Source organism: Ctenocephalides felis, unplaced genomic scaffold, assembly GCF_003426905.1.
Source record: "Ctenocephalides felis isolate EL2017-DRISC unplaced genomic scaffold, ASM342690v1 CF-g0.4_SCAFFOLD_01170, whole genome shotgun sequence".
NCBI classification, from domain to species: Eukaryota; Metazoa; Arthropoda; class Insecta; order Siphonaptera; family Pulicidae; genus Ctenocephalides; species Ctenocephalides felis.
Genome location: NW_020537324.1, coordinates 86,476,414 through 86,503,417, shown reverse-complemented (window position 1 = coordinate 86,503,417; position 27,004 = coordinate 86,476,414). Strand labels below are relative to the sequence as shown.

Genomic DNA, 27,004 nt, shown 5'->3' with positions numbered 1-27,004 from the left:
AACTCTCCTTTACCCCAAGACCCTTCTTTTGTCCTCCACTGTTCGAGTCCTCCTCTTTTTCACACTCACACACACTCACACACACCGTACTCCTCCTCCAGTTCAGAAGAAGGCCGACAACCGAAGACTCACACTCCGCCTCCAGCGTACCCTCTATTGACCTCGGCAGGGGTAATATTTTGTCTCGGGAAAAAGGAACGACCTAAAACAACGCTGCTGCAACCAATCGCAGGATATGTAGAGAACACGCCCGACCAATTAGAGGTTAGATTTGTAAAGAGTAGGGCGAGCAGATCGAAAAGTGTTATTTGTGGAGCAGTCAGTAACGTATGTACTGTTGGATCGTGTAGACGTGTACATAGAAACGCGCGTGTGGTTTTTGGAAAAAAATGTGATTTTTGAAAAAATTGTGGGGAAAGGTTTATGGATATTGATAGAAGAAGGTTTTAGTTGTTATTGTGTGAAATAATAGATTTTTGATACAAGTGCAAGTGGTTCTAAAACTTTGTCGAACACGCGGCCTGGCAAGGATACAGGTCGGTCGGAGCACCAAAATTGTACAATTTGGTACATTGAACAACAAAATTGACAAGTTTTGTGATACACATTAGAAAAACACATAATTTGTTTGAATAAAAAAAATATAAACAACTATTTGTTGCTAATAAATTTAGTGCAAAATTGATCCCAAAACAAATAATTCATTGGTTAGGGCTTAATCAGGATCACACTAAAAACCCGCCAGGTTCATTTCAGGACCATGGAATTGCACATAAAATTTGTATGGGTCTTGTCGTGTTATAGGTGATATTGGACTTTAAAAAAATTGTAAAGAATTGTGTTAATTTAGTAAATAAATAGTAAAATAGTTTTATGTTAAAACTAACACAAACACTACAAAAAATCCCATCACGAGTTTCTCGTTAGAAATTTCCAAAAATATACGTGTTACAAACAATTAGTACTAAAATTTTAGACTTATGAACTCACAGTGAACTTTAGTGCAGTGTACAAAATAAATAAATTAATAATTTTTCTAAACTAAATGTGTCTTTTATGATGACATAGTCCTCTATTTCCCTTAATATCTCCGTTAAAAAAAGTCGTAAAGACTTGCGGTTTGCTCTCAAAAATTCCTAAAGGATTCGAGATGATTTTGGGGGCACAGCCGAGACCCGGGGCACCGCCCGCGCCCCCAAGCACGAACGCAAACGCCCCCAATAAATTGACGCGTAGCACCGATTTTTCGATAGCGGCTATCATGTCGAAAGCCAAGAGGGACAGGGAGCGGCAGCAGCAAAATTGTAAGTTTGAAAAATAGAAAAAAATAGAAATTTGGGGAAATTTGAAAAATTTGTTGGATATAAGGACTGTTTAGAGTTTTGGGTATATGATAGAAATGTTTGTCGAAGGTTTAACAGAGTGGTTCAGACGGTATTTAAAAGTTTTGAGGACAATGTCAAGTATATATTTTGTAAAACAATTTCTTTTACACATCGTCGTAAAAAGAATTTAAATAATAATGTAATACAGGTATTTATATAAATTCAGGAATTCTGTTGACTCGTTAAATTTTATAATAAAATTAATTAGTTAATAACGAAAAATTGTTACTAAGATTTTATTTAAACGTTTCCATAGGATTAAGATTAATTGAATTTATGTATAAAAAAATTATTCAAATTAATGTGTCGATAATAAAACACATTGTAAAACGCTTTGTAAAAAATCGTCTTAATGATTTTATATTCAATTATATAATTCTAATAATAAGATTTACAAGTTATCAACAAAAAATAGTTTCCAAAAGTTTTGTATAAGATTTCAAATAAGCATTTTCTCAGAACTAAAATAATACGAGAAATTATATAAAGTATAGAATAATTATTACAAATAAGAAATCTGACTAAAAAATTAAAATTATTTTTTATTAAAGTGTTAAATTTAAAGTGCTATTTGTTTTATATTACAGCATAAGATATTTTGTTATAAAACGTTTGCGACGGATAGAACATATCTATGAATTTGTTAAAAACACTAAATCTGTTTTAAATTGTTTTATTAGTTTGGGATTCACTAATCAAAAGTGAAAAAGGTTGAATATTAACCAGTTAATTATTTTAACATTTCTAGAAATGCACACAGTTAGTTTTAAATGAGTAATTAATTTTATTTTATACTGGTCACATTTTTAACTTCAATCTAAAATAATTTATTTTAATATAATTTATTGATTTATTTAATTATTTCAAATACTTCATAAATTCTAATTGAGAATTTTATAGAAAATCTTTCAGAAAGATTGAAATAAAAGAAAAACGTTCAGAAAGATTTATCTAATTACAAAAGTTCCACATTTTTAAATTGTATTAATGTATTTAAAAAAAATCATCGAAAATGCGACAGAATTCAAAATTAAATACTTAAATTTTCCAATTCATTCAAACATTTCCATTTTAATTTCTATGTTATAATATAAAATCTTTCCTTATTTGATGATTTAATAATTTTAACAATTCAATAATTAATAATGAGCATAATACAAAAAAATCTGAGTTACTAACACCCAATTTTTTTCTTCAAATTTTACTAATTATTTATTTTTGAGATAAAAAGTCACTGAAGATGACACGATGAATAATAGTGAAACGTTCGAATTCAAATAAAAATTATATATTTAGTAAGTAATATTTTCTTTATAGATAGATTTTTATAAAAAAAAAAAAATATATTACCAAGTCCTGCCTAAGAACAAATGTAAAAAAATCTCAAATCACATTTGCTTTCATGTAATTGTTTAACAATTCACATTTTTGCAATAATTTACAAAACAAAAAAATAGCTAAAATTATTGTTATACACATATAGAAACTGAAAATGATGCAATGAATAAAAATAAAACGTTTGTTACCAAATATTAACTATAAAATTAGTAGGTAATAATATAAAGTGCTTTAAAATTAAATTTAAAAAATCGACTAAAATTTTTATTTTTTTCTTTAAATTTTCTAATAATTGGATTTCTTTAATTGTTGATATGAATTTATTTTGCAAATATTTGCAAATTGGTGAACTTGACAAAAAACCTAAATCACATGTTGCTATTTTTTTCTGAACTTTACTTTCATGGGGTCAACATTTTATTAAACAAAATATCTCTAAAGATGACACCTTAGATAAAAACGAAGCGTTTGAACAGAACTATAATTTTTAAATCACTTACACCCATATATATATATATATATATATATATATATATATATATATATATATATATATATATATATACATATCCATTCACATATAATTTTTTTCCTCTAATTACATAATCTCCGGCCAACGTCGGCTTCGAAGACCCTTTCATTGTCTCTGTCAAATAATAATTTCCGAATTATACATTTCGGAGGTCCCTGAGAGAGACCTCAAGAGACCTCTATCTCTTACCGGAGACCTGTAATTTCCGATAATTAGGTTATTTCTTTCCTCTGCAGGATTTCCGATAAGAATCTTATAAGAACGAATCTTATATGAGCATCCGTCGGAGGCGAATCGTTAAAATCGAAACGTGTGCGGAAATCGATTATGGGGGGAATAATTTTAAATATTTATTGGTTAATTTGGGGTACGCGTTTTATTTTTAATAAATTGGGAATTAGAGTCGTGTCGAGGATTTTATAAGGCTGATCACACGTTTCGATCGGAATTTGATACCATCATTAGGAGATACTTATTTTTATGAATTTGTATATATGTACTAATATATGCATTGAATTGAATTTAAGTTAAATGAAGCACTAAATGAACAACTAACAATCTGTAACGAAACGTATATATATACATATATATGTATATTAGGGTGGTCCTTAATATGGACTATTACGAATTTCCTTGCTCCCAAAGGCTCAAATGGTTCCAAATTGACAAAAAATAATTCTCTGAAAGTTTTAGCTCTTAATATTAACTTTTAGATAGTGCGCAATTCAATCAAACTAAGTATGGAAATTGTTCGGAAAAAAATTAGAAAATTAAAAAAAAAAAATTTTTAGGTATAACTTAGCGACAAATGGATTAAAAGTGAAAATTCGTGTAATCTTTTATTAAAAATTCAACGCTTTGCAAAACTTTTAAAAAATTGTTCATGCTATTTCCATACAAAACTTTGATTGAATTGCGCTCATTCTAAAAGTTAATATTAAGAGCTAAAACTTTCATAGAATTGTTTTTCATCTATTTGGAACCATTTGAGCCATTGGGAGCGAGGAAATTCGAAATATAATATTTATGTATATGTATAATAGAATAATGTTTAATGTATAATAATAATAGAATAGAATAATGTTTATGTATAATAGAAATAATTGTTTTATGAGATCTGGATAAAAAAAAAATCTTATTTTTGAAGCTTTTTATAATAAAAATTACGACCCACTTAGGTTTTATAAAAAAATCATTTATCAAAATTATTGATGTCAATATAAAAAAATCAATATCGAATCAAGCTCACACCTCAGTTTCCTGCTCCCAAAATCTATCTCTTAGATTTTGATTCCTATTTTTTTCGGTTTCGGTACAATTATCAATTCCCTCGAACCGGCGGAACGAATTCATCCTCAGTGATCTGACTAATAATACGTAATTGCCCGGGGACGACATTTTTGATACTTTTGACATTTTTGACGTTTTATCGAAACGAAGAATCTATCTAATTGTATTTGGGATTTCAAAAAAGACGATTCTGGTCATTGTGTGTGGTATTTCACGGCGAATCAAACAGAAAAAACGGTTATGAATAGAATAAGTTATTTAATTATTCAGGGCGAAAAGCGTGAATGTCGCCTTATTCTTATAAAATGCACTATTTTTTCATCTTTAGTTATAGTACAACAAATATATCATTTGACTTTATTTTACAAATTACAAATTGTATTAGTTCGGGGCCCCCACTGTTGCATCTTGACTACCATTGCCTATTGACCACCAATTTTACAAACTTGATATATTATGAAAATACTAGAGATAAATAAAACTACCTATTATGATTTTTATATAAATACTTTAAATAGCCATCATTAAGGATTTTTGATAATATTTATTCATTGGTTAGAAAATATTAAATTAGAAATAACTAGTACATAAATTATTCTGTTGAATTAGTAATCATAGTTTTGTTCGTTGTGTAAAAAACTTTTTGATTTTTGGAATTTGGACATACTTAGAGATTTTCAAAAGAATTGCTATTGTACTGAAGCAATAACTGTATGTTTATAATCGTTATTTCAAATTGAAAATATAGAATCAAATTCTTCGTTCCGAGTTATATAATATGTCAATTTTTTTTAAATATTTTTAGCCTCAAAAGACGTTTAATAATTATGTATCTTATCTTTAACATTGAAAAAACAAATCACGTAATTGAATTAAATTTAATAAAACGAATATGAAAAATATATATTTTAATAATTTTCATAAAAATATAATATTGGACCGAAAATAGAATTTTGGACGAAATGTATATATTATATATATAATAGATATATAGAATAAAATTTTAGAAGTAAAAAAAAGTAAAACAATAGTGTATTTATGTTTACACGTTTCGACATGATTTTTTTCATGTTTATGAAATTCATCAATGGATCTACCATTTTGAAAAAAAAAATCATTTAGTTAGTAATTTTTCTGTCAAAATTGTAAAATCACTCATGCTGACATAATATATCTATATATCATAAGAAGGATCTATAATTTTTTTTTTACTTTTACGTTTTAACATATAATTTCTTATCATCTATAATTTCTTATCATTGCATTTAAGAAAATTTCTTACACTTTTAGTTAGTAATTTTTCTGCTCAAATAGTAGATTTATTGATGATGACAGTCTTTTCATTTTTACACGATGTTAAAGTTATGCTTATTTAGTTTTTTTATATCTAATCATCGAAATGTCTAAATTGCTTGTCTCGAAATCTCAACTATTAGATTTTTTTAACAAAACATTAATAAAATCAGAAATAAATCACAAGATTCTTTGTATCACCAGAACGTCTAAATTGCTCACTTCCAAATCCAATGCAGGAGTAGGATCTTAAGTCAACTTTTAAATTTTTATGCAGAACATAAAAAATATTTATAAATAATACCTATTATAAATCAGAAATAAAAGCACAACGACAATTTTAATCATTTTCGGATAATGTACCAAAAATCGTGAATTCAAAAGTCTAAACTCCAAATCCTCAAACTCCAAAGTCTCAAAATCTAAATATCAAATTCTCAGTGTCATTTCATGTCAAGTTTTATATATTTTATTTAGAATATCACTATTGGTCAGAAATAAATCTGTAAGATTCTTTCTTCAAAAACCCTAATACAGAACTAAAAGCCGATTCGTCGAAATGTCTAAATTTCTTGTTAAAAATCTAATTATGATGCGTTTATTACACGATCTTGGACCACCTTCTTATGGTTAAGGTTTTAATCAAAAATAAATACGATCTTGGACCAACTTTTTATACTTTAACCAAATAAATCCAATTTGTAGATCCATGGATGAAGAACTAAGAATCCGAGGAACAAAACTTCTAAATTGCTTGTCTCAAAATTCAACTATCAAACCCTTGGTGCACCATCTCAAATTAATTACTTTTTGGTTTATTTTTGCAAAACACCAATATAAACCAGAAATAAATCCAATTTTAAAACAATCTTGTCATCGTAATAGACATTTTGCTTATTAATTAATTCCTTGTCTCAAATTCTGACTATCAGTATAATTTCAAGTCAGGTTTTAGATATTTTATGTGGAATATAATTATTGACCAGAAATAAATTTATGAGATACTTTGTTTAAAATTCCTCAAAGGGGGCGTCCATTAATCACGTGAGCTAGTTTTTAAGGATTTTTGGACCCCCCTCCCCCTTGGTGATACATGGTGATATTCAAAATTACCCCCCCTCCCCCACCAAACATCAACTGTATTTTTAGGTACGTAAAAAACTGTAATTTTTTTTTAATTATTTTTGAAAATGTTTGAACTTTTTTAAAAAAAATATCTAAAAAATAAATACACGTGATATCTTACTATACCCCTCCCTCCCCCACGTGATATTTCGTGATTTTTTGTCAAACCCCCCCTCCCCCTAAAAACTTCACGTGATTAATGGACGCCCCCAAAGAAGAACTAAAAGCCGAATCGAATTTATTGTAGGATCTTGAGTCAACTTTTAGAGTTGTAACTAATATACACGAAAAACGTCCAATTTGCAAAATTCCCTAATAAAGAACTAAAATTCTTAACAATTATATAATCAACTAACTATTTTTTTTCTATCCATTACCAGTGTCTCCGACCAACGAAGACGTCGAAGACATCGAAGTCGACGTCGAGCAATGTTCGGACAGCGAATCGACCGCCAATTCGACCCACACGACGAGTCCCTCCTCGATCAACATCAACATCAACAACAACAATTGTCCGAGGATCGTTGCTAAACAGCAGCAACAACATCAACAGTCCAACAATAGTAATAACAGTGGTGGCAACGTTTCGGCCGGCAATCCCGCCGGGAACAAGTCCAACCCGAACGAGAGCGGTACGGAGCAGACGCCGCCGAACAGCCCGAGCGGCAGCGAAAGGCTCAGCCCGGACATACCCATGGTAAGGGAAATAGACTTAGGAGGGAATAATTGTATGGTTTTTGGGCATGATTTGCCTGCTGCGAGTTGCATTCTTGATTATTTAAAAAACAACTAGTGGTGTATGGCATCGTGCCTTAAGACAAATTGCTGAAACTTCCCGTACCGTAATGAAATATTCGAGAAATTTTAAGTTTGCAAATTTATTATTACAAAGACTCTGTAACTTTCATTATTTTTATGCTATCTTGTTATATCTGAGCAAATCAAATGTAAATCATAAATATCCATAATTTATCTCCAGAACATTAACAAACGTCATTTCATTTCGTATTCAATTTAAAAAAATAACAGTTGCCTAATTTGCACAAAATTTAAAAAGTGCTCCCGTATAGTCACAGTCTAAACGCATTTGCAAATAATTCTGTGCGACATTTTCACTTATACTGTGCTTAGCTTGGCGGCATTTTCACATTTTTCAATAGTTGACGGAAAATGCGGACACACACACACGCATCCATTTTTTTTGAGTTATGCCAAAATGTTCAGAAACCTTCAAAACGTCGAGAAATGCAAAAATTTTCATTTTCAATTTTCGGCCGATTACTCAAAGATAACTATGATAAAGAAACAATAATTAGACAAAATTTGTGGTATTAAACTTTTGATTTTTTTGGGCACATTTGCCAATTTGCCACATTCTTCTATACTTTACGAGTTTACAAATTTACACAAAACAAAAATTCAACCAATGGTGCATGGTATCGCCTTAAGGAAAATTGCTGTAACTTTCCGTACCCTAATTTCAAACAATAGCAAATTTTAAAATTTTAGAAAATATTAGTTTTTTTGTCTATTGATCATTTATGACCGCCAAATGTAATGCTTTCGTTTTTTCATTGGATCTCCAAAATCCTTGACCTGGGATGGTCAATATAAGAAAAATGTTTTTTGAATCATTCAAATCGGTTGATCGATTTATTATAGATATATTGTCATAGTAAAAACGAAATAAAAATAATATATAATTTTGATTATCAAATTTTTGTCTATGTCGAGTTGTATTTATTGATTTTTATATAATTTTATATAATTTATATAATTTTATATAATTTGTTTTATATAATTTATATAATTTTATATAATTACAACAAAAGAAAAGTTGTTTTAAACATTGAAATTGACGTTCAATTGATAATTGTAATGCCTATTGGCAAGTTGCAATATAAAACCGCATTCTAATCAAATTTAATTAAGAAAATAATGATTATCTACAGAACCATAAAAAATCACATAAAAATGCAGTCCACGCGTCCAGTATAATTTTTAATTCTTAAAATTTCTGAGGTAGCTAATTAACTTTCCTTAGGGTAAGCTATAGTAATCGCAAAAAAATCAAAAATGAAAATTTTTATATATATTTACGTTTCAAAGGTTTCTGAATATTTTGGCATACCATAGAAAAAATGTATGTATATGTGTGTGCGGATACAAATTTTCGTCGACGATTTCGGGAACACCGATCAACCGATTTGGGTAATTCAAAAAACATTCGATTTGTATTGATAAGGAGACGTGCTGATTAGTTTTTGGCAAAGGCAGGTTTAGCCGTTCCGAAGATACGAGGCAAAAAATGCCAAAAACGGTAAATCAGTTTTTAAGAGAACGGAGCGCCCGATTTTAATAATTCAAAAAACATTTTACTTGTATTGATTAGATGAAGAACTGATTTTTGGAAACGCAGGTCCAGAGATTATAGACTCTCAATAAAAATAAGTTAAAAAAATGTCATTTAGCGGAGATAGAGATTTTAATAAGGTGTACACATTTTATGTAATTTTTTTGGGTTCCGTATCCAGATTTTTATTTACGGTACGGCAAGTTCCATCAATTTGCCTTAAGGTACGATGCCATGCATCCCACTAGTTTGAAATTTAAAGCAAAGTAGTCTAAAATTATGAATGTAGAAGAATATTATATTTAATGATCTTAGTCAAATATTAATGTAAATAATACATAAAATGATTTAACAATTTTTATCTATTTCAGAGAGGAGACAGGTGTAACAGTGACGACCTGCGATCGGTCCGGTGTCATTTAGAAACGAAAGATCTTTGGGACAAATTCCACGATCTCGGGACAGAAATGATCATTACCAAAACTGGAAGGTAAGATACAAATAAAAATTATAGTTTTATATATCTATTTACTAGTTCACTTTTTGCGTTTAAAACGTTTGCGTTTTTTTTAAAGTAAAAATAAATAAACTAACAGAGTTTCTACGAGGCAAATATCAACAACCATTAACAGTTTTTATATGTATCGATAACAAAACTTAGCTTTATAATTAATATCACTGCTCCTCGATGTCAATCGGACATGTACAAAACTCCCGGGTTCATCAATTTTCCCCATATTGTCACAACATAAATTTATTTATTTACACCTAAACAAATAGTCCTAATATCCGTTTAGCAGTAGCAACAACATAACAACAACAAGAAAAACACACCACAATATCCACAAAGAGCAAATAAGACGATTGAAAAGCGCGTGTGTGTAAATTCCCTGACAATGGCCATTGAAATCGTTGCGAAACGTCACTTGGTAGTGACTCGACTATTATGATATTGTTGACTTAAATAAACGGCTTCTCTCTCACTTCTGTATATATATACACATTTATATATATATATATATATATATATATATATATATATATAAATAAATATTTGTATATTTAGAATGGGGAACAATGCAACACGCCCATAATATTATTTGTACCGCGATTTTCTATGTTCGTTTTTATGTTATGCACATATTTATATAAATAACGGTTTATATTAGTTTTTAATAGGCAATTGATATATATTTCTAACTATTAAATATTTTGTTTGTATTCAGATAATTTTTTATATCATAGCAAACCGGGCGAACTCCGTTTCACCACCAGATGGTTTCATTTTATGTAACATTTCGTTTGGTGATTAAAAGATGAAGAAAAAAATTGCCTGCTGATAAAATTAAATAAAAATTTGCACGATACACGTGATTGATTTGATGCTTTCCAATTGAAATGTTAGGAAACAAGTAACTTATTTTTTTTACTTTTTTTGCACAATATCACAGTGAACATAATGCCGGTTTGTCACTAAAAATTAACTAAGCAGAGAATAATGAGTAGCTATCAAACAAATGAGTAGCAGTCAAACAAAAAATCTTAGTTTGTAGTACATGCTCAGTATCAGAGATGACGCTGTATGTTGAAAGGTTAACAAAAAATTACAAAAAAATATGAAAAATTACGAAAAATTACTTGGGGAGGGAGGGCTATAGCAAGATATCACGTGTATTTACATTTTACCAGAGTTACTAAAATAAATCCAAAAATTCTACAAAAAAAATATAAAAATTACAATTTCTTCTTGTAACTAAAAATACGTAATGATTGGTGGGTGAGGGGGCAGGGGTAATTTTAATTATCACCACGAAGGGGTATGGGGCGACTAAATATCCTTAAAAAATCGATCACGTGATTATAAACGTCCCCTTACAAGGGGAATCTCAGATTTACTCTTCTGGGATTTTGATAAAAGTTTCCATGGTGATAGAGTTGACAATCAAGATGAATACCTTAAAATATTATAGGTCTATGAGAAGTGGTTTAATTATAAAATTTAATTAAAATTATTTTATTTTCCTAACTTATCACTTTGAACAATATTGCTTATAAAGTTTAAATATCACATAAAGCTGCATGTAAGTATGAATGTATGTATGTATGTATGTATGTATGTGTGTCTATATGTATCTATATATGTATACATGTATGTATATATGTATGTATGTATGTTTATATGTATATATGTATGTATGTATATATATATATGTATGTATATATGTATATGTATGTATATATGTATGTATATATGTATATATGTATGTATGTATATATGTATGCATATATGTATATTCTATCTAAAATAGTTTTTTATCATCCGTTCGTCTGTCATTCTAAATGTCAAGTCACCTTTTCAAAAAATCCATTCGTCAACGATCCGAGAACGTTATCTCGATTTTTATAATAAACGTTCTTAGTGTATTATATTATTCTGTGTGTGAACCCGTGTGTGTGGCTAGCTGTCTATCACTGATCGAAAAATATGATATAGGATAGTTAAAACAGGGGAAAACGAATTTGAACATAAAGGGGCCACTATAGAAAAATAATAGATAGGGTAATAGATTGATGCGTTTGGTGCAAATGAATTGTTTGTATGTGGGAGTGCCGCAAGGAACGGTTTAAGGACCTCTTTATATTATTTCTGGATGATAACTCTTGAAATCTCTGTTTTTTTTATTTCCATATAATCACAAATTGCCTGGTAAGGACTTCATAGTCATTTTAACTAAAAAATAGATATTAAGAAAATACAGACATAATAAATTTAAATTATATGTTGATTATGCTAAATGTAACAGAAAAAACTACAAATCTCAACAAGAATAATGCAAATATTTTCTGTAAGATTAGATAAGGAAAAAATACTTATATTTACTATATAGAGATCAAAATAATTCAAATTTCAAAATTACTATATAGAGATCAAAAATTTTGGTAAAATACAATAAGAGCTAATTTTTATTCGAAACTTGTTTTGAATAAATAAGACTAGACGAAAATCTTAAAGGAATAATATTTATTATTATAGACTTCGACTTGCTTGTGATAAAATAAACAAAAAAGTTTTCTAATAACGCTAAAAAAATTTAAAATCATTTTTTTAAAATATTAATTATATATCAGGTGCTTCAAAACTTTTTAAAAATTACTTGTAGAGATATTTAATTTTGTTGAGTTTATGCAAGCGTGCTTATAAATATTCAAACAGCTTTTTAAAAATATATTGTAATAATTTACAGACCCACAAATGACCTCCTGTGTCACACACAAATATATATATATATATATATATATATATATATATATAAACGTGGAGTCACATATTTCAGATGTTATCCTTAAATGGCTCGCGATTAAAAAATGACAAAACAAAAAATTATACACATACGTTTGGATGATAGATATATAAAAATACAGCAATATATATATATATATATATATATATATATATATACAAACATGTGTCTGTATATAAAAGTGTAATCTTCGAGTAGGGTCTGAAATCGTTTTGTTAATGTCGTCTTGGAATTTGACAATTATTGTTTTTTTATTAAGTAGCTTGTCAAAGATTAGATTTCGGATATATATATATATATATATATATATATATAGAAATGTATACTATACACCTGGTTACAGGTGTTGCTTGATTTAAAACTAACAAAAGCCATAAAATATCACTAATTTGACATGCACGTGCTAAGAGAGGAAGAAATTGATTCTTGAAAATATTTTGAGCAGAAGTAACTTTGAAGATTATTAATAATAATAATTAAATAAAACGTTATATAAAATAAGTTTTTATAATGGATTATCACTAAATCGATATGTAGTTATAAAAGTTACAAAACTTGAAATAATTTGGCACCAATTTTGTAATTAACTCGATACTACTTTATTAATATTAAGTCGTTACGCCTTCGTTATTAAGTTAAGTTATAATTAAACAAAATTGATATGTGCAAAAAAAGAAAAAATACATTAAAGTACGATAAATTGGATATAAATTTAAAAAAAGTTAAAATATGATTAGCGTAATAATAATGCTAATGAATTATAAATTTGATAAAATGAAGGTGCATTACAGCATTGGGAGTAGCACAAGGAACGTTTTTAAGACCTTTGATCATTCAGTGACGTCACAGGCCCCTTCTAACTTTGGACACTTATTTTGTAGTCGATGTAATGTGAGGTCTATGATTTAACTAAATTTATACTGAATTGAACGCTTTTTTACACTTTTTTTAAAAAATAAGTGTAACAGCTACAAACGTCTCAGGACTCTGATTAGTGTCATCATAAGTATAAGCATGATTTTTTTTTTAAATCAACATAAAATTTACAAATATGAGTAGTAGCTATGACTCTGACAAGGGTGATCAATAATTTCCTAGTTAGTAGTGTCTTATTTTTCGTAAAAACCAAACAACATTTCTAATTTTGCAATAAAAATAGTTTATACAAGTTTTCTGACTATATATAGTACAGTAAAGTGTGTGTGTATATATATTACCGTCCAGGTATAAAATCGATCCCGTATCAAAACTTCTAAGCCTTTATATATATTTTTTTCTTGGTCGTTTCTTTAACAGGTGCTTCGTTGTCGATGTCGTTCTATCGACAGCTCTTCAGGTATTTACAACAAAAGAAAAAAAAATATTTTGAACACGAATTTACATGAACAAACATACTCCTAAATGGTCATTTTGGACACCTCGAGATAATATATATATATATATATATATATATATATATATATATATATATATATTATACAGGTGTATCGACTGAATTGATGTTTTTTTCATGTTTGCGTCTTAATCGTTTTGTAAGAAAATATTTGATGCCTTAAGTAGCTATGAAGACGATTGAATTATTTATTAGTATTGTAAATATATAAATAAATAAATAAATAAACATGTAAATTATCGGTTTAGTACCGATTTATATATTTTTTTGGTATCAACTTTTTTTACGATGCAATATTAGTAACCATACTGTATGGACTTGGTACTAACAAAGTAATATTGATTTTGTAATGATAATGAAGAATGTAAATATTTTAGAATTTGTTATTCCAGACGTTTTGATGAAAAATTTTACGTGGATTTTGATGTACATTTTTAGTGAATATAAATTTTTTTAACAACTTATATGACACCCAATAATATTTAGAAAGAAATGTGAAAGTTGTACAAATTACACTAAACACTGCGACTGCAAATTATAAACTTTAAATTTTTCATTTATAATAATTAGTTGTATAATAATTGTATTATTGTAATTTAGTGGGATAATTTTGCACTATTTAATTAGCATATATATTTTTGATTGAAATCAACAATAATTTTAATAAGAATTAAGTAATTATGGTATTTGTAAAACTGTTGCCCTGATAGTGTTTTGAACATTGAAGATCTTTGTTGTAAATAAAGTAATTTAGTAATTACTGAATTTAATGCAGGGTACTCTTGTATATATATATATATATATATATATATATATATATTTATATAATAAAGTAAATATGCACACCTGTCGCACTTTTATATGCTCATTTGCAAAACGTTTTCACGCGATTATTAGCACCGTGTAATAATAAGGTAATCAAATAATAAAATCGATTTATAAATACAAATATATATATATATATATATATATATATATATATTGAATGGTAGAATATATATAATAATACAATATATATATATATATACTAATATTTTTACAGTTTCAAGAACTAAAACGTATTTTATAATTCAGCTAAAAAACATACAAAAATAAGTCCAATACTAATAACACTAAAAAATTCAATTATTAATATTATAGCTACTAGAGAAAAAACATACTGAAAATAATTAAAAAAAAAACTATCACTTTAAATCCAAAACTATTTAAATGTTAAGTTAGAAAATAAAATAGTTCATATTAAACTTCTTATGTTAAAAATTACAGGCTTCAGAAAACCTGAAATTAAGGACAGATTAGCCTTAAAAAAATATTTTTAATTGTTTTTGAAGCTGTAGAGTACAAAAAAGTAACTGCTTCTGCTTACTTTTTTTTAATAGATTCTTCAAAAATCAGCATTTTTTTATAAAGAATATTAGAACGATTTTTATTAAAATTGTGGTTAAATAAAAAAAAAAGTGTTCATTTAGAGCTGTTTCAATTATAAATATGTTTCTTACAAACTTTCCCTAATATAGCAACAAGCACAATCATTACAATCGACTTTGCAAATCAATTTTAACACCTTATGTTTAGGAGTTTTGCAATTAAAAACAAATAAGAAGACTTTATATATATGATAAAAATAATATAAAAAGATATAAATTTCTATATAAAAAAATATAAATATGTGGATTTCAGACTTTCTCCAATATAGTAACAAGCACAATCATGGCAATCGACTTTGTGAACCGAATCAACATCTCTATATTCTATAGAAGTTTTGGAATCAAAAGAAAAAAAAGAACTATAAATACATAAACACTTTTGAAATTATTTAAAATTTAAATATAACATATTTTATTTCTTATGTCTGTGTGTCAAATTCGTGAAACAAAATATTGTATAAATCATACGACGCCTTTGTGCCCCATCATGAATTTATTGATTATGTACTAACTTGCCCCAAGGCAAAATGCAGCTTACACCTAGTTCAATTTCCTGTTTCCTTTGAATTAGACCGCTTACAAAATAATTAAGCTGTAAAAACTAATTCCTCATCATGTTTTGCAATAAGCATTTTTTTACAACACTTTGAAGGAGCAATTAAAGAGTCCTCCTTCGTGCGAACTCCACATCGGCATAATACTATATATATATATATATATATATATATATATATATATATATATATATATATACATATATTTATACATGTAAATATTTATAATGTATATATGTATAAATTAGTGTTTATTATAACAACGGTACCATAAAAATGTATTTGCAACACGAAAAGTGTGAATTCACTTAAAATGCACATCTGTTTGAATTCGTTAAAAAATGAGAATAGAAATGAATGCGAGAAGAACTCATGCACCAAAAATTTTAAATGTATAAACGTAATATTTTTTTTTTATAGTATTTGGTAAGATACTTACTATTTTTAGAATATCGATATCATAAATAAAAATTGTATGTCCCTTGTTACACAAAATATTTTAAGATTTTCCAATCATTATCGAGAAACATGTATTTAAAAACCGAAAATTGCACTTTTGAAGAACTAAAAAGAACGAGAACGAATCAGAATTGTCACCTATAGGCGACACTCGTACCTACAGGTCGTCAAGCGAAAATCGCCTATATAGAACTATCTTTGAAAAAAATTAGTCTCTAATCTGATTAAGTGTAGAGAGCAATTAATATAACATTATTTTTTAAAATGTAAAAGTTATGAAAAAATAAGTATAAGTAATCGAAAAAATATACATAACCGTAAATCTATGAATTTTTCTAATCTAATTTTCTGATCTAAGATTACAGAGCAAAAAATAAGATAAGAGGGCAATTTTATCCTAGAATATCTGCATGATTTAAAAATTGAATTGTACTTTCATTATTTATCCAAAAATAAATCGAATCAAAAATGTTAAAAATAATGAACATTTAAAAAAAGTAATTTCTACGTAAAAATTTATCAATGTAGATGCAATTTAAAAAATAATCGTAATAATATATTTAAATCGATATATTATTTTTTTTTTGCAACAATTAAGACTCCCCCGATAAGATAAAGCAGCTTTTGCAATAAATATTAATAATTTGTAATTTTGCAAATAACAAATGTGACAATTATGGACTTAAAAAATTTGCAATTCAAAAAAATTTGACGACTGTAATTAAAAAATCGTTAACGATAATTTGTCGACTTTGTTTTGGTATTTATTTTAAATTTATATTAAATATCCTTGAAAACGAATGCTTGTGTAAAAATTAAGTTTTTTGGTGTGCCGATCGGTTGAGCAGATTTGGAAAAAAATAGTAAAAAAAATTTAAAAAAATATGTCTGATGTGGTATATCAAAAAATAGGATTTTTTGTGGTGATTCTAACAAGCTGGTCAAAAAAATTCTATATGTATATACTCGTATACATATTAATTTAGAAATATGAATAAAAATAGATGTCGCTAGGAGAAAAAATATTCTATGAAAAGAAACGGTTCGTTTTCTCCTAGCGACATCTATTTTTCAACTACGCCCTATTCTTTCTCTTTCCTATTTGATATTTCGTGTAATAGTATTCGTCAGTATAATGAACGACTTGTAACGGATAACACATAATGCTAATTTAGGTTTCCATATTTTAGATTTTAAATTATAACACAATGACGATGAGACAAACCTAGTCCCGAAACGTTTGTGAAAATTATTATTTAATAAATAAGTGCAAAAAAGAGTTTTGTTTGTTCATATTCCTAAATTAATATCTATCTGTTGACTCAGAATACATTTGATATACATACATACATACATACATACATATATATATATATATATATATATATATATATATATATATATACAGGTGTATATATTCAAGTTAGTCAAGATTTATTTGACCTTTTCGAGAAGCCAAACCTGAAATATTGATTAGTTCTGTCTGTCAATTGTTGCTCAATGTTGACGACTCACTCCGAAACATTCTCAAAACAACATTTTCACAAAATCAATAAGCATGTCCGTGTCTTAGTGGTAAGAGCTTTGGCCTTGCAAACTAACCATCAAGGGGCAGCAATATCAGTTTCAATTAAAAATACGATCATGAGGAGGAAAATCTCATTAGGACAAAAATGGACAACCACTGAGTTGCCTTTAAGTACAGATAAAACAAAATTAAGAAAAAGACTGGTACCCATCCCTGTAACATAATTCCTTTCCAATTACAACTGATTATTTATTATCATCGTACACGGAAAATTTTCAACATTGTAGTTTGAAACAATTAGCTCGCCATAAAAATTTTGTTATCAATAAATGTTTGTGATAAGTTTGCTTTTCTGTAATTTGCAATTTGCAATTTAATTTTCTATTTTTCTAGTTTGAATTGCAAAAATGTGCTCGAGTTTTGCATAACACCTCGTAAATCAGTCAACGAAATTGTCATTAGGAACGAAATTTGCATAGATTGTGTTTGAAATTGATTTGAAATTGTTGCCAACTAGGTAATGGATATTTAAATATGTGGATTGAAGACAGAGAAAGATTTTTTCTGATTTTTTTGTATATTATTATATTTTCCATTTATTCATTTGCCTATTGACCATTACGTTCTCCAGCGTCGATAATAAGAGATTTAAGTCAACTTTACACCGTAAATAACCTGTTATTGATATTGTAAGAGAACCAAGGCGATTTTTATATCCACACACACATGCACACACAAATATATATATATATATATATATATATATATATATATATATATTAGTATTTAAGTAGATTTCTGTGAGGTGTGAAATACTAATGACCGTTTCGCGTGTTTTACTGTTGTCATCATCAGTGACTACATCCTGTGTTCAATTATACATGTACCTGTATATATATATATATATATATATATATATATATATACATCTAGTAATTGAGACTAGAGTTTGTTCCTACCATATAGTTTTTGTTGATATTTCTTTCATCGATTTTATATCATGTTTATTTTACAAATAGACAACTAAGTAAGAAATTTAGGTTGGTTTTACCATATTTTATTTCCCTAGTTAAAAAAATATCTCCGATTGGTAGATTAAAGTCAAAGCTGAATTTGATTTTTAAAAATAAAAACCTAGTTACTTTAAAACTGTATAATTTTATACATATTTTCAATTTTAAAAAATAGTTTACATTTTCAATTTACTAAAAGACTTGTATAACAGTCATTTTAAAAAATATATATTTCAACAAAATCAAATAAAATCAAATATACAAACAAAAATCATATAAAAAAGCTGACAATATGTACCGCGCAAAACCGGTACGCGAATTTTGACGTCAACCTGGATCTACCCCTCGTTTCAGGTTAATGGCGGATTCTTGGGGAAAAACTTAAAAACGTTCGAGAAACTGTGGTAAGTTTCCCTAACATTGATGACATAAAATTGTCATCTGATTTGTTAGAGCAAAATTAAGTAACATTTCAATTGTTGACTTGATATAGAGTAGAATTAGAAGTTAGAAAAGGAGCAAGATTAGAAAAAAAATGAAGAGGTCAGTTGTAAAGAAAATGGAATGGTATTAAAATATATGAATATAGTGCATGATTTTTGTTACGGTTTAGGTGTTTTTTTTAAAAAGAATTTATGTGGTTTATCCTTTGAAGAAAAGACAAACATTCTCGAAACATATGAGAAACCCCCATTTTTTTAAATATTTGGAATAATTGTTTGGATGATTATTTAAAGTACTTTATTTACATTCAAATATAATATGCAGATAAAGTATTCTCATTTAGCAAGTTTTTCTTCAATTGGTATAAAGTTTGAGAACCATGGGTATATATATATATATATATATATATATATATATATCGTATATTAGTATTGTCAGTCTGGTACACAATGATTAATTGAAGATTCTCGCAATCTAGTTAATTGCATTAGCAACTTTGTGAAGCAAAAGTGCAATATGCATAAATTACACATGTATATATATATATATATATATATATATATATACATATATAACATATCAAGTACATGTCACGGTGTTTGTCTCGAATTTACTCCTAAACTACTGAACCGATTTTTTATTTATTTTGCTCACACTGTACATATGCACCAAATTGCTAAGGTTAGTACTAATATCAACATATAATCAAAAAACTACATCGATAATCACAAATTTAGAAACACAAGAATGTTAGCTCTAAAAGTTACAAGTAATTCCAATGAATCTATTGTTTCTTTCGAAAGACCTTAAAATCAAAGACTTTGTCAACAACATGTTAGATGTACCCTAAGTCTCCTTCACCATTTTTTCTACTCTCGTTTTCATTTTTGTCCATCATGTGCATTGTGTAACAAATTGGTCCTAAAGATCGTATAAATATCAATTTATAGTAAAAAAAAATTACATTGACAGTAACAAATTTATAAACAAGACTCATTTAGCTCTAAAAGTTACAAGTAACTCCAACAAATCTTTTATTCCTTTGGCAGTCCTTAAAACCAAAAACTTTCTCAGCACCATGTTAGATGTACCCTAAATCTTCTTCATATTTTTTCCTACTCTCCTTTTCATTTTTGTCAATCGCATTTGTTACAAATTGGTCCTAAGGTTAGTATAAATCTCAATTTATAGTCAAAAATTTGCATTGGCGGTAACAAATTAAAAAAAAACAATGTTAGTTATACAAGTTACTAGTAACTCCAATAAAACTATTTTTTTTTCGTAGACCTTAATTTAAGGACACCGCCAACATCATGTCCTACTAGGTATCTAATGTCCAATATCTCATTTATTTTTTATAGTATAATGCAGATAATTATTTGAAAAGTTGTCGAAAGTATAATTCTTACCAGACAAATGTAGGATCATAGTAGACTGAACATCAAATCGAAACAAAAAAAATTACATTTCTTAATATTTATTTTTGAAAACAAATATTTCATAATACAATATTTATATAGAATATATACGTTACAAATCAAGAACCCAATTCCACATTCGTAAATATTTTTATTACCAAGAATCCCAATTCTCCCAACTACCCTAGTTGCCAACCTCTGTAAATAGTGTGCGTTTGTATCAAATTGGAACCAAGATTAATATAAAACTCAATTTATAGTCGAAAACTTACACGTCAGTCACAAATTTAGCAATATACCAATGATGTTTGTTATAGAAGTCACAAGTAATTCAAATCTAGTATTCCTCCCGCAGTCCTTAAAATTTGTCCTACTACGTATCCAATGTCTTCTCAATTTTTTCTGGTTGATTTTCTTGTCGTCCGTGTCATTGGTGTCGTTAGCCCCGGGGACCACCCGAAGACTCCTGCATAGTCGTTGTTGTCTCGGACGATGCACAGAATCATCAATCATATTTAACTTGCCTACTACTAACTGCCTCCAATACTCCAATCCACTACAAACCGAACCAAACCAATCCAGGAATGGAGAAAAACGGAATTCCATCGGTAGAAAAATTTGTTTTATTGTTATTTGCAGAGATAGGCAACTAGAAAGGAAATAGGATAGTAGAAATTCGAGGTAGTAAAAAATGACATCGTCTTAAAAATCGTAGTCTTTCTGACGATTCGAATTCTTGTCCAATTTAAGCAATTAATTTTTTTTTTAATTCTTTTTTATCTGGCAATCAGAAATACATAAAGATTCCTATGAGCTAAATTGACAAAATTTAAGAGCGATGCCTAAGGACTCCAATGAGATCTTCTCACTTTAACAATTAATATGATAATATTATATTAGACCTAATCTAAGACTAAGTCTAAAGGCCAGTGTCGTTTCAATCTCCTTATGCCAAAAGGTTGAGTAATATCAACTGTTGATGGGTTCGAATGTGAGTCCTGTTTGCGTTTGTATTTTTCCTTAAATTATTCGAACTTTAATTGCACCGTTTTCATGTTGAGGTTGAGCTGTGAATGGTTTCATTTGTAACGTACTACGGAAAATTAAGTATTGTACGTAAAATTTTTGACTGAGGTCTCTGCATTATAGCTACATTTGATTTGTAAGCACATCCCCAGAGCTCAATTCCGTAGGTCCAGATTTGTTCAATGATCGATTTATATAGCAGCAACTTATTTTCAACAAAGAGCTTAGACTTTTTACGCAGTAGCCAATCAAATTATTTCATCTTGATCATTATTTGCTGCTTTTTTGTTTTTTTGTGGCTTTTCCAAGTAAGTCTGCTGTCTAAATGGAGACCAAGATATTTCACTATGTTCTGTTTCGGAATCTGGACGTTATTTAAATAAATTGGAGGACACGTACCTTCTCTCAGGGTAAATGTGATATGAGCTGATTTGGTTTCATTTATGCAAATCTTCCATTTGGCAAGCCACATTTGTAGTTTATTGATATGTTCTTACGTTTGTCGGGAAGCTTGTTCAGCGAATGTAGCAAGTGTCAGATTTTTAAGTAATGGGAGATCCTTTGTGTATAAAACATATAAGAAGGTTTCAAAAATACTACCTTGTGGAACTCCTGACATTATTTTGTGGAAATCAGATGTTACTAGATTTAAATCGTTGTAGATATGATTTTAAAATCTCATAATACCTGGATGGAAGGTATGTTTTTATTTTATATAAAAGTCCTGGGTGCCAAACTTCATCGAATGCTTGTCGAACATCCAGGAAGACACCACTACAGAATTGCTTATTTTCAAATTACTTGTGTACAGTAATGTACTGTGAATTAACTATTTCTTGAAAATTCTCTATTGGCAAGTGGAATTAAGCAAACTTCCAATAATCTATTGGTGACAAACAAATACATCAAATGTTCATTTCTTAGAATTTTTTGGAAAAATTTTAATGTTATTTAAAGGCATTTCTCTGATCTTAGTCATTTAGTTCTTTGCTAAATTACAATAAATACATCTGTACTAAACTAATACTTCCATTCTTCGTTCGTTCATACAATTGCACATGTAATGCAGTTTTGCACGTTTGCACATTTGCACATTCGCAAACACAATTACGGCACATAAACTGCGCTCACATAGATAACACGATAATTAGGCTGCATTTATTTATATGCACTTATCATTCTATCTGCTACTTAGTCTAATTTATTTGCATATGAATGCATAGGGAAAACGATAGTAGAATTGTTTTGCTTTCGATGTGATCGATCGAGATTTATTGACGTATCGACAACTAGTGGTGGAAAAATCGAAGAAAAGTAGAAACAAACATATTTTTACTTAAACTTGGATCTTTGGTATTTTTGTTTTACTACTTTGATATACTTGAGAGGCTTTGACAATTCAGGGTCTATAGATTTTTTTCAAAGACATTTCCAGCAGGCTGCAAGGACACTAACCTAAATTAAGTATTTTCTACCTTTTGTGTGAATATGTATCGTTTCGTCTCGTGTGTATTTGATATAAAGGTAATAAAGTGCATTTTGCTGTGTGCATTCGAGAAGGAAGGTACGAATGCACTTTTATATAATTTATACAAAAAATTAAATGCACCGCAGCTAGTCGCTTATCGCGTGTGCATTTTATCAAAGCACGGTTGTTCACACCATATCTTTCTACATTTATACACGTAATGTGCATATAATAATGCATATACATGTATATATATATATATATATATATATATATATATGTATATATATACTAGATGGCCTGACAGACGTTGTCCTGTACCCACGTCTACAATTCAAAAGTTTCAAATTTTTTAAAAATTTTCTTTGACAATTCTGGAAAGAATTATCAAAATCCGAATAACCGTTTATATTAGGAGAAGTATCAAATCATACACCCGTGCAGAAGAATTTTGTGTAAGATATATATATATATACTAGCCGGCCCGGCAAACTTAGTTAAGCCATAAAAACATTTTTAACATTTTTTTAACTGATTGCGAATGTAGAAGCGTGTGGTATATAAGTAAAAAAGCGCCTAATACAAATAAAATGAAAGGTGGTTTACCCACTGCAACGCATGCCTCATATAAATATTCTTGGAACACATTACTAGTCATTGCAAGTGCTATCCTAATCTGAAATTGAATTGACACATTTGGATATTCCAAAGTTTTGATATATTATTACCGCGTTTTTCAGTAATTCGTATAATATATAATGAACTAAAACTCAAAACATTTGTTAGCAAAATTCTTAAAAAAATTCTTCTTGACTTGAATATTCGAAAAATGAAGAATTTTATTAATAATGAAAAAGGGTGAAGAAAGACAGACATACTCTTTCCATGCCCTGGATAATTCAGTTTAAAATAAACTATCACATCTACAAACAATTTTAATTACAATTTACTAGCATGAAATATTTATAGAAAAAATTGTTATTTGAACTAAAAATGTAAATAATAATTATATTTTAATTTATTAATCTAATAAATAAAATCGACATATAATTATAATTTGTTTAACATGCAATGTTATAAACATTTATGACGTAGTAGATATTATATATAATTAATTATATATAAATATAAATATACATATATATATATATACGAGGTCTGTTCAAAAAGTACCCGGAATTTTCGTTTTTTCAAAAAAATATTTATTTATTCGTCTACATTAATGTGGTCCCCTTCAAAGTAGTCCCCCCCAGATATAATACACTTATGCCAGCGTTTTTTCCAATTTTCGAAGCACCCTTGATATTACTTTTTGATATGTCCTTGAGCACTCTCGGCGATTCGGCCTTTATTTCTTCAATCGAGGAAAACCGCCGTCCTTTCATGGGTCTCTTCAACTTTAGGAATAGGAAAAAGTCACACGGAGCCATATCTGGTGAATTTTTGCACTTTGCAACACTTTATTTCATTTTTTACGCAAAATTTAATACAAATTCTTTGACTTTTCAATTCTTCCATTGTAAAAATCGCCGAGATCAGAAAAACACGTCGAACCTTAGCGACTACCACAGACAAAGTAAACAGTGAATATAGCTGAAAATTTCATCATACTTTAGGGGCATGTATACCAACACAATAAAAAAAAAATTTTGACAATCAGACACTCCAGACCCGCGAAATTTAATTATTAGTAATTCCGGGTACTTTTTGAACACACCTCGTATATATATATATATACATATACATATATATGTATATATGTATGTATCTATAATGATATTTCTATTCATATTTAGACGTAGTTCTCTAGTGGATAAATAATTAATGATTTTGACACATTCTCACCTACAAAGGTGTAATTTTCGGGAAGGAAAAAAAACAATATGTATATATTTCCAGTACATTAGTTAGGAAAGTATCATCAAACAAAATGACTCGAGGCGTCAAATGTCCTAATATAATAATATATTTGGATTGAGAGAGAAATTGCACAGGTTCTCAAACTATAGTAAGAAAAATAATTAGATACGTTGGACTTGTATGCTTGATATTGGTTTTGTGAATTACGAACTGAATTGTTGCAAAATTCTGCTTGAAATTATATCAAGTTGGTAAATGATGTTTAAGTACACAAAAACGACAAATGTCATCAAACAAAAAAACTAGCAAATTTTTAAAAATCCTAAAAAGAATGTAGATTTTTTTAAAGTGACAAAACTAAGTGTTTATATGTAATTATAAGAAAATATGTAGTTTTATATAATTTTTGAGACGAACTCCATGAAAGTTCTTTGGTTTGAAAAATATTACATTGTATTGTTTAAAATGACTAAAAATATATTATAATTTATAATATCAAGTTATTTTTATCTGAAATTAATTAAAAACGTATACAAATTTTCAAAATCAAAAAATTACCTAAGTTCGCTACCAGCAAAGTAAATTAAGATTTTCTCAAACCGAACAAAATTGTCGAAATATATTTTTAAAAAATTTTGGGTAATTTTGTTCATTTCAATAATAATTCTAAAAAAAAAAAAAAAAATCATAATCCAAGTGTTCGACTTTTAGACTCCCACATTTTTATTTTACATTAAGATACCAAAAGCTTATCTAAGAATATGCCTATTAATAACATTTTTTGTTAATTAAAATTTCATAAATTTTATATTTATTAGTTAATTGAATGTACCCATTACTTTCCATCTTTGTTGAACAAAATCAAGTGTATAATAATTTCTAATGTTGTTTAAATTTTTTGTGAGTTCAATTAATTCCTCAATGATTGATATGCTTTGATATGTATATATGATATGTATATATGTATATATGTATATATTATCCTGTGTATATAGTTATTGCCCTATGTTCTGATGACAATTTAATAATCATATGGCATGATATCTACATGGCAATTACCATCAGAACTACCATCAACCCCAAACTACCAAAATGATGTGATCCTCCCTGATATATCGAATTCAGTCGATACGTTTATGATAATTTCAAACATACATTAGGGTGGTCCTTAATATGGACATTTTCGAATTTCCTTGCTCCCAAGGGCTCAAATGGTTCCAAATTGATAAAAAACAATTCTCTGAAAGTTTTAGCTCTTAATATTAACTTTTAGATAGTGCGCAATTCAATCAAACTTTATATGGAAATAGCATGGAAAAAATGTTGAAAATTAAAAAAAAAATTTTAAGTATAACTGAGCGACAAATGAATTAAAAGTGAAAATTCGTGTCATTTTTTATCGAAAATTCGACGCCCTGCAAAATTTTTTTATGCTATTTCCATACAAAACTTTGATTGAATTGCTCTCTATCTAAAAGACAATATTAAGAGCTAAAACTTTCAGAGAATTGTTTTTTATAAATTTGGAACCATTTGAGCCCATGGGAGCTAGGAAATTCAAAAATGTCCATATTAAGGATCACCCTAATACATATACATACAAAAATGTGAGTACAAAATTGTCAATGTTGGTTTATGTTTCTGAGAGTCCATGTCTCTGATGGGCGCATGTCTTTTCCTTTATACTGAATAATAGTTTGATGGTCAGTACAATTTATGTTGACTTTAAATTTTGCATTACTATGGGATAATGTAAATGTATTACAAATTTATATAGAATTTATTAAAAGCAAACT

At 28.1% G+C, this 27,004-nt stretch overlaps 1 protein-coding gene across 1 annotated transcript in view; it reads left to right on the top strand.

Moving 5' to 3' along the window:
- The first annotated feature begins 1,150 nt into the window (after nucleotides 1–1,150).
- LOC113367897 (T-box protein H15-like) overlaps nucleotides 1,151–27,004 on the top strand; it is a 52,928-nt gene continuing 27,074 nt past the window's right edge. Inside the window, exons 1-3 of the mRNA XM_026609471.1 lie at nucleotides 1,151–1,304; nucleotides 7,344–7,660; nucleotides 9,688–9,806. Of these exons, the coding sequence (XP_026465256.1) occupies nucleotides 1,151–1,304; nucleotides 7,344–7,660; nucleotides 9,688–9,806 (590 nt within the window). The remainder of the gene's footprint in view (nucleotides 1,305–7,343; nucleotides 7,661–9,687; nucleotides 9,807–27,004) is intronic.